The sequence below is a fragment of the Rhipicephalus microplus genome, chromosome 7 (genome assembly GCF_043290135.1).
Source record: "Rhipicephalus microplus isolate Deutch F79 chromosome 7, USDA_Rmic, whole genome shotgun sequence".
Classification (NCBI taxonomy): domain Eukaryota; kingdom Metazoa; phylum Arthropoda; class Arachnida; order Ixodida; family Ixodidae; genus Rhipicephalus; species Rhipicephalus microplus.
In genome coordinates, this window is record NC_134706.1 from 138,485,013 (window position 1) to 138,499,565 (window position 14,553).

Here is a 14,553-nt window from a genome sequence, read left to right on the forward strand (position 1 = left end):
GCATGACGTCAAGCATTGTAGTAAAGTCTCTGCTGTGAATTGGTGCGAACGGCGTCATTTCCGTTGTTTCCTGGCGCGCCGTATTGCACGCGAATGTCATGTACGGCAATATTGGGTTCCTATTCTTGTGTACCACGTCGACGTATCTCCAACGTATTTCAGCGATTGTCTTGTTAAGTCGTTCTGTAAGCCCATTCTTTTGTGGATGGTAAGCTGTCGTCTTCCTATGCGCTGTGTCAGTGAGCGTAAGCACAGTGCGCAAAAGCTCAGCTGTAAACCCGGCACCTTCGTCTGTTATGACGACAGCTGGAGCACCATGTCTTAGGACAATGTTCTTGATGAAGAACTGGGCTGCTTCAGCTGCAGTGCCACCCGCAATCGCCTTAGCCTCCGCCTATCGGTTCAGGTAGTCCATCTGCACTATAACCCATTTGTTGCCGCTGTCCGATGTTAGGAATAGGCCCAGCACATCCATTCCAACTCGAGAAAACAGAGTTTCTGGCACGTACATAGGATGCGATAGCCCAGCGGGTTCGACAGGTGGTACCTTTCGCCGCTGGATGTCAATGCATGTTCGGACGTAATGTTTCACCTGTGCTGCGATTTTTGGCCAGTAACATTTTCTTTGACGTGCGTCAGTGTTCTTGTGAAACCGAGGTGGCCCGCAGGGGCTTCGTCGTGGCAGGCTTGTAAAATTTCGCTGCGGAGAGCTTCAGGAACTACCAGCAGATAGCTTCCACCTGTTGATGAGAAATTCCTTTGTACAGAATTCCGTCTCGTAAAAATAATGACAATAAGTTCTTCAAAAACACTCTTGGTGTATTGGCAGCTTGTCTGTTCAAGAATTATATGAGCGAGTTAGCTCCCGATCATCTTGTTCAGGCCGAGAAACGATAGCCGCATCAACAACTCCTAAAAAACCTGTGAATTAATCATCCTCTGTAGCCCGTGATTCAATCGGTGACCTTCATAAACAGTCGGCGTCTAAGTGTTGCTTTCTGGACTTGTAAACTAGGGCCATGTCGTACTCTTGGAGCCGTAAGCTCTATCGTGCGAAACGTCCAGATGGGTCTTTCATGTTGGTCAGCCAACAAAGATGGTGATGGTCGCTTACGACTTGGAAAGTGCGGCCATATAAGTACGGGCGGAACTTCGAAACTGCTCAAACGACAGCCAGACACTCCTTTTCTGTTGTTAAGTAGTTGGACTCGGCGCGTGCCTTAGGCAATTACTCTCTCCACACCATCTTGGCATTGGAGAAGAACAGCACATAGGCCCACATTGCTGGCGTCTGTATGGAAGGCTGTTGGTGCATCCTCGTCGAAGAGAGCGAAGACGTGTGGAGTTTGTAGAAGCTGCGGCAGCTCGTTGAACGAAGCTTCTTGCTCTTCACCCCATACAAACGCAACGTCTTCCCTTGTAAGGTGGGTGAGTGGAGAGACGATGTGTGCACAACCTGCTATAAATCGCCGGTAGAAGGCCCAGAGCCCCAGAAAACGCCTGACCGCTTTCTTATCAATAGGCCTTGCGATCTTAGCGGTGGCTGCAGTTTTATCTGGGTCAGGCCTCACACCTTCACGACTGACCACGTGTCGCAGGAACAGGAGTTTTTCGAAGCCGAAGTGGCATTTTTCCGGTTCTAGTGTGAGTCCAGTGGACCGTATGACTTGAAGGACTTACAGTAGCTGCTTTAGGTGTTCTTCAAGTGTGGCCGAAAATACAATGAAGTCGTCGAAGTAGACAAGGCACGTTTTACATTTCATGCCAAAAAAATGGTATCTAGTACTCTGTCAAAGGTGGCTTTGGCAGAGCATAGACCGAAAGGGAGGACTTTGAATTAATAAAGCCCGTCTGGCGTCACGAAGGCGGTCTTTTCTCAGTCACGCTCATCTACTTCTATTTGCCAGTATCCGCTTTTAAGGTCCATTGACGAGAAGTAGCGCGCATACCGTAGCCTGTCGAAAGAGGCATCGATTCATGGTAACGGATAAACGTGTTTTTTCGTAACGTGGTTCAGCTTACGATAGTCGATGCAGAAACGCAAGCTGCCATCTTTCTTTTCCACGAGTAGCACTGGCGATGCCCAAGGACTCTTCGATGATTGGATTATATCATCCTCTAGCATCTTTTTGACTTGCTGCTGTATTACCTCACGTTATTTCTGAGCAACGCCATATTGGTTTTGTCAGATTGGTGTTGCTGTGTTTTCCGTAGTGGTGCGAAGCTTAGAGGTGTTTGACCCGCTCATGATGGCGATGAGAAGCAGTCCTTGAACTGTTTGAGCGGCTCCGTAAGACGGCATCTTTCAGCCGGTGTTAAACTCGGACCAATATCGACTGGTGGTGTATGCGGAGGTGATTGGGCTGTGGCTTCCCTTGCACAAGGAGACAGCCGTGAGAGTAGTGGAGCACCTCGAGTAACGCCACAGCCGTGACTTTAGCAATGTGCCGGCGTCTAGCTGCGAGATAGCGACAATATATAAGAATGAAGCGCAACGCCATTCAGCACATTAAATGTATCTACGGGTGGCAGTATCTATATCTTTTTCAATGTTTGCCTTCCAAATTTTGGAAACATTCAGCCTATATTACGTATTTTTTTCAGGACTGTAATTACGAGTTCCATATTTTTTATTTCTGCCTATGGATCATTGTTTTCAATGGGCGTGGCACTGACCATATGGTTTCGAGGCTGCGATCCTTTATTATCTGGTGCAATTAATCGTGTTGACCAGGTGAGTGTTCTCGACATTTCGGTTCAGAATATTATATAATTAAAAACTGACAATGAGCTAGTTACGTAAGCATGTTCAGCGTTCTAAGCTCAAAACCACACAATCTCATCATGTAATAGAAAAAATTATGCAGACAAAAGCTACGTTGACGCCATCAGAATGTTCCGCCTAAACCATGTACGAATGTGCATAACCCTTCGCACCTGTCATAACTCATTTGTTTTTTTATTTATTACGCGCGACAGTGATGTTTTTCTTAGACAAGACAATACTATATAAAGATAACTTTCAATCTGTTTGAGTCCATTGCCTTAGTAGCTAGCACAGGATTCCGTACAAGGCATCTGAGTGTGCCAGGAATCCGCAAATAATCTTTGCTGTCATCACCTGTGCTGAAGCAGTTGTCTCTGCTTCTTTTGCATGAGTGGTATCCGGAGAGTATACAAGTATATACCGATGGTTCCACTGATGTCCAGTTTTTATGTGACAGTGGTTGTTTTAGCGAAAGGTATTACCATATGTTTTAGCACGGGCCACCCCACATACGAAAACAGCTGCGGAACTAGTTCATTAGGTCAGTCTTGTACAAACACAACAATAGTCACTACTCAGTGATTTCGCAGCCGTCCTACAATCTGTACTATATTCACTGCGTAGTGGGCCACATAAACAGCTTATACTTGGAAATCGGTGCCACCATACATCATATCAGAAATGTCATTACGTGAAGTTTAAATGGCTTCCAAATCAGTGTGGCGTCATAGGAAACTCACAAACCGCTAAAGCTGCTCAGGAAGCTTTTTAAGGAACACAAAATTATACCACACCAATTTCAAGGTCTGACGCTGCCATAAATCATCTAGGGCTTGCACAGGAGATCAAGCTCTCTCCATGGGCACAAAGAACCAGACCAACCTGACCAATCGTTGACATCACCTGTGCATTTTTGTGCATTTTTATATGCCAACCTAATTTTACCTAAGACCGGCGACACTGCTCCTGGTTTTCGGTCAGATGTGGCATTAACGAAATCTTATTACTTTTACATTGGAATGGCCCACAATGCAACAATGCACTCTGCAGTGCTTGTCATTAGAAGGAGATACTACTCCCCACCCTGTCTGGCTCTCCTGTCTAAAATGTTCAGAGACAGTTTCTGGAGTCTGTTATAGCGCATGTTGACAACAGTAAAATATCTGTTTAATCAATTCTTGCCTCCTGTCGACAGAGAACATTGCAGCTGAAAGCAACTAAAGGAATCCTGAGGTTTTTGAGAAAAAAGCCCCCTCCGCATCTTCCCAGTGGGGGAACTCGAGTGATGGTGGTATCGCGTGAATGATGCGTAGCTGGGTATGGTTTGGGAACGCTTATTTTTTATTTCGTCTTTACTATTGCTATTTATTGAATGAAGGGGAAGTGCTTCTTTAAACGATTTATGGGAAGCTGATGATGGGCTAGGTCGCGCTACAAGTTGAAGGCACTGCTGCTTTCATCGCATCTACTCGAGACAAGCAGAGCGTTAAGTCAAGTGAAAGCCAAGTGAATAAATGCTTGACTGAATTACCAACACGCGATGTTGTGCCTATTCTTGTGTCACAAACAAGCGCTCATAAATGAGCGCGCCGCCGAATGCTCACGAAACTGATGATACCAAGCGCCAGAGAGATGCCTCAACGTCAGCGCTAAAAAGAAAAAGAAGCACCCAAAGACTCTCCCGGTGCGCCGTCTCTCCCCCTTGAAAGCGTAGTTTCGCCGACCAACCTCCTCACATCAGCCGCTTAGCAAGCCCTGGAAAACTCTAGAAGGAAGGGTGCGTGGTGATGCAGAGTAGTGTCAGATGTCGCGGACGGCCCTCGAAATGTCTTGCCCTTTCTCCAGCCTTGGCATGGCGCCGACGAAACGATAAGAATTTTCTAGAATCTAGTGCGAAAGGTGTTTAAGAGAGCAGTGGAGAAGAGAGATCAGGAGGTGAAGCCAGTTTACGCCAGTGTGCGTAGGTATGAGATGAAGGAAGTTTTGCGCAAGTGGACCTATAGGGTCATTCCACCGTGTCGGTGAAGGCTTTTTTGCTCAGTGACAAAGCAGGTGATGAAGAGAGTTTCCACCTGAGAGGTGAAGGCTTGTGTTACAAGCCGAAGAGTGTGTCTACCGCCAGCGAGCGAAGACGCGTTGCAGCAGCTGCGCCTGGGAAGCCGACATGTTACCGGCGAAAACGTTTGGGGCTTGGAGAGCGGCCAAAGGAAGACGCGAGGTTTCTTGGAAGAGAAACTTCGGGGGCCGAGGATCGACAACGGCACTGGTCTTTGTGTGAGTTACTCTTGGAAAAGCAACCTTAAAACTTTGTTCCGAGGACTTTGAACTGAATAAGTTTTCAAGCTCTTTAGACTTTAAGTGTCTTTGTCGTTTGATGCACGGGTTTGCTTTGTAGCCCGTATTGTTGTTTGTGTCCGTTGTTTCGAGTGTAGCTGATAGTATTGGGTAGTCCAATGTTTGGTTGGTGAAATATTGTACTAAACTATCCGAGTGTGCATGTTGTGTACCGTTTGATCGGTCATGCTTGAGAGCAAAATTTTGTTTTGTTCATCAACTTTCGGCTTTGACTTGTTTTTTGGACCACAGCCAGCGTCCGCTGGCGCGCCAAATAGGACCACGTCTAAATTGTCCGCGCTTTCGTAGCGCAGTTCGGGGTCAGATACTTCGGCCCTGCGAATTAGCCCTGAGATCGCCTCCCTAATTAACGGGACCTGTGACACCATGTACGGGGTAGCCAGTGAACAATCATGCAGCGTGAGCAGTCGGATTTTTAGAGAAGCAAGGTTTTTACTGTAATCGGAAATTTACTGGCAGACGCTGCCTGCGTCGGCTTTTGCGAGGTTAGAGGGGGGGGGCACCAGTTGGCACGAGGCGCGAGAAGTGAGCATGCACAGTGGGCATGGACGGTGCTGCCGAAGCCGGATCCATGACTTCGTTCGACTAAGAAATGCTCCGCATTTAAGACAGACGTGAACAAGTGACTGAGACAGTGATATCAAGTATCACGCCGGAGTGATCGTCTGTGACTGACTGACTGACTGACCACGTGATTGTGTGTGTAGTGCATTATGCATCATCTTTTCTCTCTATCTCTCTTTTCCTACTTTTTAATCTCCCTCTTCAATCTCCCTGATTATGCTCCCCCGTGTAGGGTAGCGAACAACTGTCTATACTGGACGGTTTAACCTCCCTGTCTTTTCTTCTCTCCCACTTTATCTCTCTCTTCAACACAAAGAGTTTTAAGTACGCCGTATGCACGATCACATCCAGGGAACAAAAAGTGCATTAAATACAGAACGACAAAATGCAGCCCTCAAAACACCCTCGTTGTCAATGGGCTAACTGAGAAGGATACCTCTAAAGGGAATGTTAATAATTCGCAGTTTCTTCAAATGTGTGATGAACTCTTCAATTTCGATTGAGTACAGCAGTAAATTGTAAAAGCAGTAAAATACATGTGCAATTGTAAAAGCTGTTAGGTTGAGAATTTCATTAGTCACGTTCTGTGTCCGCGTGAAAGAGCTCGATAGGAGATTTGATTCGTCATAATCGTGGAGGCCATCTCTGTAAATTTACAATGTGCATGAAAGTTAACAGAAACATGTCGATTATTTCATTGCTGCTCTGGTTTTATTCGATCATTTCTTGCAAAATTAACGAGTTCTATTACGCGATCTTTAAATTTACTATTGCTTCTATATAAACCCACTTATTTCAATAAATATGTGCATTTTTGAACGCGCTTTCGGAAGCAACCGCTTCTTTTGCACGTAAGTTCTTCATGAACTGCCCCATTGTTTTGTTTCAAGAGCTCGTTACAAGGGTGTAGCGAGCATGCTCGAGGAATTCCCAAGCCTCAAACTCTCCATGCATATTTCAGCTGACCACTACATGTCGCAATCCATGGCTACTCCTAATTATTTGATTTTAGTGCGCTTAGGGAGTGAACTGTCTCACTACCACTAGTGTGGGTAATTTCACTGATCACTTTTTTTCGTGAATATAAAGTTACATTTGTGTTCATGAATGTCGAAGGTTAGGTAAATGCTGTGAAATCGTAACTGTATGTTAGACAGCTTCTCAATCACTTCTGCCTGAAAAATGGAAACGTATTTGGCAGCTAATCATGACGTGGTATGATATGCATAAAACTACATTTCTGTATCAAATAGGCATTGTGTAGTATCATTCGCATGTAGCGTAAACATTACGGGCCCTTGTTGTCGTGCAGTAACGATTGGAGCACTACAAGACTCTTATAAGCATCGGCTATGCATCAGCTGTTTGCTGCGATGATACAACGATGGTGCCGAACACACACTGTATCATTGGAGAGCACTGCTGTATATCAGCTTAGTTAACTTCAATGGTAATTGATGCAACCGGTGATCAAGAGCAGGTAAATTCATACTGGCAACAGCGCTTGAAACTGATACAAATTACTTGGCTTAAGAGCAGTGCTGTTGATCAACGAAATTTAGTGGCGTGAGCACCCTGAGTACGCAAGATGATGCTTGGCCCATATTATTATCCGTTCTATTTTAATATAGGTGTTAATATCTCCTAGAGTCATGTGGTAGTTGAAGGAAGCGCGAACGGTGCAAAATGTCTCACATGTCTCACTTTTTTTACTTTTAGAGCACATTCCGTGCATATGTGTGTTATTTATTATTTTATTTATTTCATACTGTCAACCCCGTGCTTAGGGTCATTACAGGGAGGGTGTCACAAAATACATAACGTTCGCGAAAAAAAGAAAAATTGAAAGCACATATAAATACGAAACGAATAACCAACAATTTAAAAAGTAAGAAACAAACAACAGTGACTACACAAACAAAGATCAACGAATACATGCTGAGAACAGAATTTCGCACGCATCGCTACAAAAAAAACCGTCCTATGCATTTTCAAAATACACTAATGTTGTTGGTTGCACAACCGCATTGGGTAAACTATTCCACATATCTATTGTGTCTGGGAAAAAGGAGTGGCGGAAAGCATTCGTGCGTGTGAAATAAGGTTGAATTGCTCTACTATTATCAAGACGATCACATCGCTTTCCAGGGGCTGATTATATAAATCCTTATTTATCTTTGTTTGCCCGCTTATAATTTTAAAAAGAAATTTGAGGTGATGTTTTCGCCTGTGATATTCTAAAGACTCAAGCTCACAGGACTTTAACAAAGCTGTGACTGAGTGTGTGCGTCGGTATCTACCGCATATGAAACCGACTGCTAATTTTTGTATTCTTTCAATTTTTGTTCACAACACCTTCTGGTGAGGCGACCATACAATACTAGCGTACTCTAAGACAGGACGTATGAATGTTTTGTCAGCAGTTAGTTTTACATCTTGTGGGGCATGTTCCAGTTTTTTTTAGGAAATACAGTTTATTGTTTGCCTTAGAACAGACGTTATGGATATGCGAGATATGCGAGTGCCGTTTCAATGTGTGCATAATACTAACTCCTAGCTATTTGAAACAATCTGCATTATTTAAAGGGTGAATTCCGATGTGATACATGAATGACCATTCCCGCCCACTAGAGTGAATATGCGTAAATGTCGTCTTGCTATAGTTTAATTCCATGTCCCATAATATACACCAATGATATAATGCCTGTAAGCACTTGTTCAGATTAATTTGGTCACCTTCGCAAGTAACAAGGGAAAAAAATCAAGCAGTCATCTGCAAAAAGTTTCACTTTATTGGGAGCCTCAACTACTGAACATACATCAATAACAAATATCAGAAAAAGAAATGGTTCTAAAACAGATCCTTGGGGAACGCCCGAGTACACGGCAAGTGGTCTTAAAGTGTAATTTTCTATTTTCTACAGCCTGTTGACGTGCGGATAAATAGGCCTCTATCCATTTTAATACTTCTTCGCTTATTCCTGATCTTTCAAGCTTGAAAATTAATTTACGATGAGAGACTTTATCAAAGGCTTTCCTAAAATCAACACAAATTAAATCAGTCTGCAGAAGGGCATCGCTGTTGTTATTGAAATCATGGAGCGTTTCAGCTAATTGTGTCACATTAGAAAGACTTTGCCGAAACCCATGTTGGTTTGAGCAAAGTGACCGGTTAGAATCAAGAAAACAAAGAATATGTTTTGCTAATACATGTTTCAGAACTTAACAGCAAACCGACGTCAAGGATACGGGCCGGTAATTGTTTACTAACGAGAGGTTATCATTTTTAAAAATCGGAATTACAACTGCATTGCGCCTTTCTTGTTGAAGTGATCGCGTCTCAACCGATTTCACAAATGTTATTTCTAAATAAAACGAGACCCATTCTGCGTATCTCTTGAGAAACTTTGTTGGCAGGTGTTACAAGCTGCCACTCTAGCGTCGCCAGCGCGAAGTCGGCGACGGGAATGACAGCAGGTTAGTTCGTTCCGTACGCAAGTCGAGACAGTGAAGAGATCAGAGACGTGAGAAAACAAAACAAACTTTACTATAGTGATATTTCAGCACACGAAATCTAGTGCAACACTTCACTACAACTAACAAAATACAGCAACACTTGATACAACTAAAAATACATAAAAACAATAAATCAGCTTACAAGAGAGAACTATTACAAACTACACAAACTAACAACAATAGAACTACGGAGGAGAAAGTTCGAAGATATAAACAGATGAAGGCATACGTGTGATGACGAGCAGCGTTGCGTCCCCGACGATCGTCGGATGCGAGAAGTCGAAGAGAGTTCGGGCACGACTGCGATGTCGGCGATGTCGCAACGCTGGTGACTCCGGGTGGCTAATGCTTGCAGGTGAACTCGGGCAGGTTGAGCTAACTCGAGGCGAAGTCCCGATGTCTACGTTGCAGACGTTAATATCACGTCACAACTAGACGAACGGCTAAGTTTAGGTGGCCAGCCGATACAGAGCCACGCTAAAAACTTCTAGAAGAGATACTTGTTGATCTCTTTCTAAACCATGTTGATAAGCGACTAGCCTGCCTAGCAGGGCAAAATCCTGCGCTTAAATCCCCCTCGTGTTCCCTCGCTCTTTTCCTTGAGGAAAAGAGACCTCTACATTGGTGCAATTATGCGCGTTTCATTGTTGGAAACTCCGTCCAAAAATATATTGACCCCACCCCTTTTTAATTAGGAGAGTACCCTCAACTAGCGAGAGTGACAACCTGTTGGGGTGCTGTCATACGGCTTGGCCACCAGAAGTTTTTCCGTGAGAACAGTCAGACTGTTTGGCTCTCAGCCGGTGCGTCCCGTAGTCTAAACCTTGTTCGGGGTACATCGTGGTCTTTCACGACCCTGCAGACGCCGCCGTAGGTACAAAGGATCAAACGTCGCCGGCGACGTTCGAAGAAGAACACCCCATTCTGCACTTCCCGGCTCTCTTTCTTGCGCCCGCCGTTCCCGCCGGTCAGTGGGGTTGTACGGCGCCCGTTAATTGCCGTGACGCCGGGTCGCGAAAATTGCAGTCCATGACAGTAAGTTATCCAGACCACTTCCTTTCTTCGCATCTAGCTCAAGCAGTAACTGAAGAACACCTTCGCCGTTGATAACAGGTTTCATTGCGGTTGTTGCACTTTTGCTGATGGATGCCCCTATCTTATCGCCCTGGTCTATTGTGAAAACAAACTGAAAGAAGCAATTAGAAGTATCTGCTAAGTCGTCAACTTTTGCCAGGATACAACCCTCATGTTCGATCTGCTCAATTCTTTCCTTTCTGTCACTGATGTAAGGCCATGGTATCATGTACAACAACGACAATAAAGTGATCAACGCCGATGTGTTCTTTTATATAGTCATCACGGTAACTATTTTAATAAGAATGACAGCCAGGAAGCACTAAGCTTAGAAGAAGGCGCAACAATTTTGTGTTGATAATACGAACTAAAACTTTAACGAATTCAAGTTGATTTCAGGCTTAGTACTTGTTTTTAGATATTTCCTTAAGGATAAGTAATCTAAGTCATGTTCACGTAATTACCACCCTCTACTTCCGCAGTACAGGGTGGCCTACAAGGCTGAGCTTGGTTAACTTTTTTGTCTTAGGTTTGTTCTCTATTCTCACCATGGCACTTTATATAAACAAGTACTTAATAGCCAAATGTAAGATATTCGCAGTGGATCTGCCTTTCTTATAATTTGTAATCACTCTACAGTAAGAAGGGTTACTGAAAACAAGTTTCAGTTCTTGGGAACACAGCTGCACTCTATTGATGGCAGAAAAAGTATAATAGACAATAGAACCTTCTTTATTGCTTCTCTCTTTGAGTATGCTTCCAGGTCTTGCCGTACTACATCAACACCCGTTTAGTGCAAGTGCCTGGATTCGTTGGACTGTTTCTGGCTAGTGTCGTCTGTGCTGCAACAAGGCAAGGACCAGCACAATTTCTAAAATCTTGGGTAGTTCTTAAGGCTTGCGGAGGAAAAAAATTGTTTATGCCCAATTCAATGACCGAGTCGGCGGCGGTGGCAGGAGCAGCAGCAGCCGCAGCAAGCAGCAAGCTGCGCCGCCTTCTATGGCTTAAAACCAACTAGTAAAGCACTCGCCTTATGAACGCGAGTCGTCTCTTCGAAAGTCTCTACCATCTTCATCGAAGAACGTGACTTTTAACAGCCTGTTCTGGTGTTCAGAATCAGCGTGCCTCGTCTGCCGTAACTAAGGAAATGAACACCGAAACATGAAAGCGAACACAGTGTGGAGAGGGCGAAAGAGTGAGAAAGAAAGCAGAGCGTTGAGAGGGCAAAAGAGTGGGAAAGAAAGCAGAGTGTCACACGAGACTAGAGCGTGTGTAGCGAACACGTCACCAGTTTGACGAGTAAAGTTCAACGTTCTTTACGTACACGCGTAAGACTTAAGAGGAAATTTTCATCTTTAACGTAATTTGTGCAATTTAAGCTCTGTAATTAGGGGTATCACACACGTTTTAAGAGCATATAGTTTACCAATAATAAATCCACATATTATCATTATTGTACATAAGTTTAGCTAACACTTAGGGAGGTTTTATATTTTGGAGTTTGTTTTCATGTCAGATATCAGGTGCAGCCTTTACTCTAGAATCTTGATATTGAATATATCGCCTGAATGTCTGTACCGTTCAGTTGAGGTGGGGGGTAGCGGGGCACCATAGATGACCAGGCATAAGTGTATATTATTTTATTATTCACCTGTACTACGAGCGATGCAAGGTTGAATGCGATGCTCACAGGTTTCGGAAATTGTGTAAAGACACACGATGTTATTTTGCGCCTATTGCGCAATAACTCGTCGCACCAGAATATCAGCTCGGTTGGACGCTCTCGAGAAAGTGCTTTTGTACTTCACATTTTGGAAGGCGTTTAGCGCGCAATATGGGTGATGCCAGCGTGCGTGCTAAAAACTGAAGGCCGATCACGTTATACCACTTCCCTTATCCGAATCTAAACTCTTTATTTCTTTATTTATTGCGGTCGGCTGCGTGAATCTGCAGTGAGCACCTGCCTGCCTTGGCAATACCTGAAAATTAGTGGAGACGAAATTGAACGTTGACAAACGTTCCAGGTATTGACTGATGAGTCCACAGCAGTCGAAGTGACGCATGCAAACATTTATGACAACAGACTTATGCTTCCATTTGTCACAAAATTAGCACAGCTGCTTGGCGTTGGTTTCCCCGTACAACAAGCAGACATTGACGTCTAAATAAGTTGCAAGTGCTCGTTCTTAACTACCTTAAAAACAGAATCAAGGGTTTTGCTATACCACGTTGTGCCTCGAAAAATAGGCGATCAGGAATAGGACGACGAATGTGCAATGAACAGAATAATTTTTCTTTTGTTTCGCCAAATGAAAGTGTGCCTTCCGGCTACCGAGAACTCTTTAGCGCTCCGCGGTCAATAAAGCAATAGCCGGATTTTTATTCCTTCATGTAAGAGCCGCCTAAACTACTCGTGAAATACGAGTCTTTCTTTTTTACTTTTCAGTACGACGTCGTCTATGATTAATTCACAAGCAGCTATTCTGTACGTGGACGTCATCTCTCCTCGATTGAAGAATGCTAACCAGCACGTTCTCTGCATCACACGTTGCACAGGTAAGGCACTTCTTCACGTGCATCTACGGAAAACATTCTTTCAGGCAAAGCATCCAGATATGAAGGAGCTTTTTTTCCTGCACTCAGTGAAGCAGCTGTGTGAAAGTTCTTGATATGAATGTCACATTGCAAAATCAAAACTGAGAGCTAAGGAAAGGCTCTTTTCAGAAAGGTCTTCAATTCCCCCCTTTGACATCTTCACCTGTTTCCCCAAAGTGAAAGCTAAGTTTTTAACTTCATTTATTACTATTCTCATTGTCCTCTTCAGTCATTATAATCTCTCCACTGCCGCGGAAATAAAAATGATGCCTTCCAGGAAGTATTACATTTACCCTTTTTTTTTCGGTTATTATCGTGCACATTTCTTCAAGCACCCTCTATATATGAAATTCTTGACAGATTCACGATCATTCGAAGTTACTGTAGCGGCCTTTAGGAAGATTCTCTTGTCCGATATCAAAGCTCAGTAATTGCTTCAGATGGGAAAGTGTCACAAGTGATACAGATTTCTCGTTCAACATGGCCACCTATGCATGGACAGCTTTAAAGTGGGTCAATGCTCGAGCAATTTTTCTGAAGTGCTATCAACTGATTAGCTGAGAAATATGCCTTGTTGCATTACCAAAGTGCCCTTGTGACTCACCAGCATGAGCCACCAATTTCTCTGAACCTTGGAACTGGGCTACCAAGTCTGTAGGGAGGCTTGTTCTCTCTTGGCATTCTGTAGGAGCTTCCCTCGCTATGGGGAGCGACGACATGACCTTTGCTGGTATAAAAGTAGCAATGTGTGGATAAAAATTTCGTTCCTCCTACTTGTCTAAAATTTACCCTAGAAATCGCCAGGCCTGCGTGGAACACGCAGCACAGTTAGATCAAAAGCAGGAACAGTGGATTTCTAGGGTTCGTTGTGAACTCTTCCGGGGCAACTGCTACAAGTACAGTTGCAAGGCAGCCACTAAGTTATAAATGATCTCCATTTTTCCAAGTAGAAATACACCCATTACGCTACTATTGACAATTCTGCAGAGAAGCGAGGAGATGTCTGTGGTCTACGGATGGCATGAGAAAGTGATGGCGTGACGTCATTACAATGTGCGTGATTAAGTAATAATTTGTTTTATTTGTGCTGTCACTAATGGTCATGTGACTCTTGGCCCGTCAATGGAAAAACCAGTTCATCAGAATGTCATGGAACTTTCCAGCGTCGTTTATTGCTGAGATGATTAGGAGCTTGCTCACCAAGCTTCTCAGGCATGTACCTTGGCTTGTTCACCAGAGGCGCAGCTGTGCGATGGCCCACTACGCTGCCATTTGTCATGCTTGCTGATAAGCGAGGTACCCGCTACATATCTGCGAATCATTATTTTCACTTTGTGCTGCGAACGAGGTTCGTCGTCAGATGAACTTCGACGTGAGAGCTCGCGTAGCAGAAGCGACACGCATGCGCCCGCAAAAGAACCTCGAGTCGGCACCTGTATTGGCATTGCTTTCTCCGAGTTTCAACTGCAACCTCTACTTCAGCATCCCCCTTGCCACTTACTTCACCAACCATAAAATTCTAGTTTACAAAAGAAACCGTACCCCACAGCTTTGGAATGAGTATTGTATTCTTAGTATATTGCCCCTTGGCCGGTATGGTGAGCGCAAGCCATGGCTGCCCGCTAAAATGAAAGACGATGTTCTGGGGCAGCGCGTGCTCTGGCTAGTTGTTGATTATTGAA

General features: G+C 44.2%; 1 protein-coding gene across 1 annotated transcript in view; it reads left to right on the plus strand.

The window, feature by feature from the left end:
- Positions 1-14,553, plus strand: part of LOC119180125 (sodium-coupled monocarboxylate transporter 1-like) — a 74,586-nt gene that overhangs the window by 28,096 nt on the left and 31,937 nt on the right. The window contains exons 8-10 of the mRNA XM_075869783.1: positions 2,605-2,734; positions 11,040-11,128; positions 12,723-12,832. Of these exons, the coding sequence (XP_075725898.1) occupies positions 2,605-2,734; positions 11,040-11,128; positions 12,723-12,832 (329 nt within the window). The remainder of the gene's footprint in view (positions 1-2,604; positions 2,735-11,039; positions 11,129-12,722; positions 12,833-14,553) is intronic.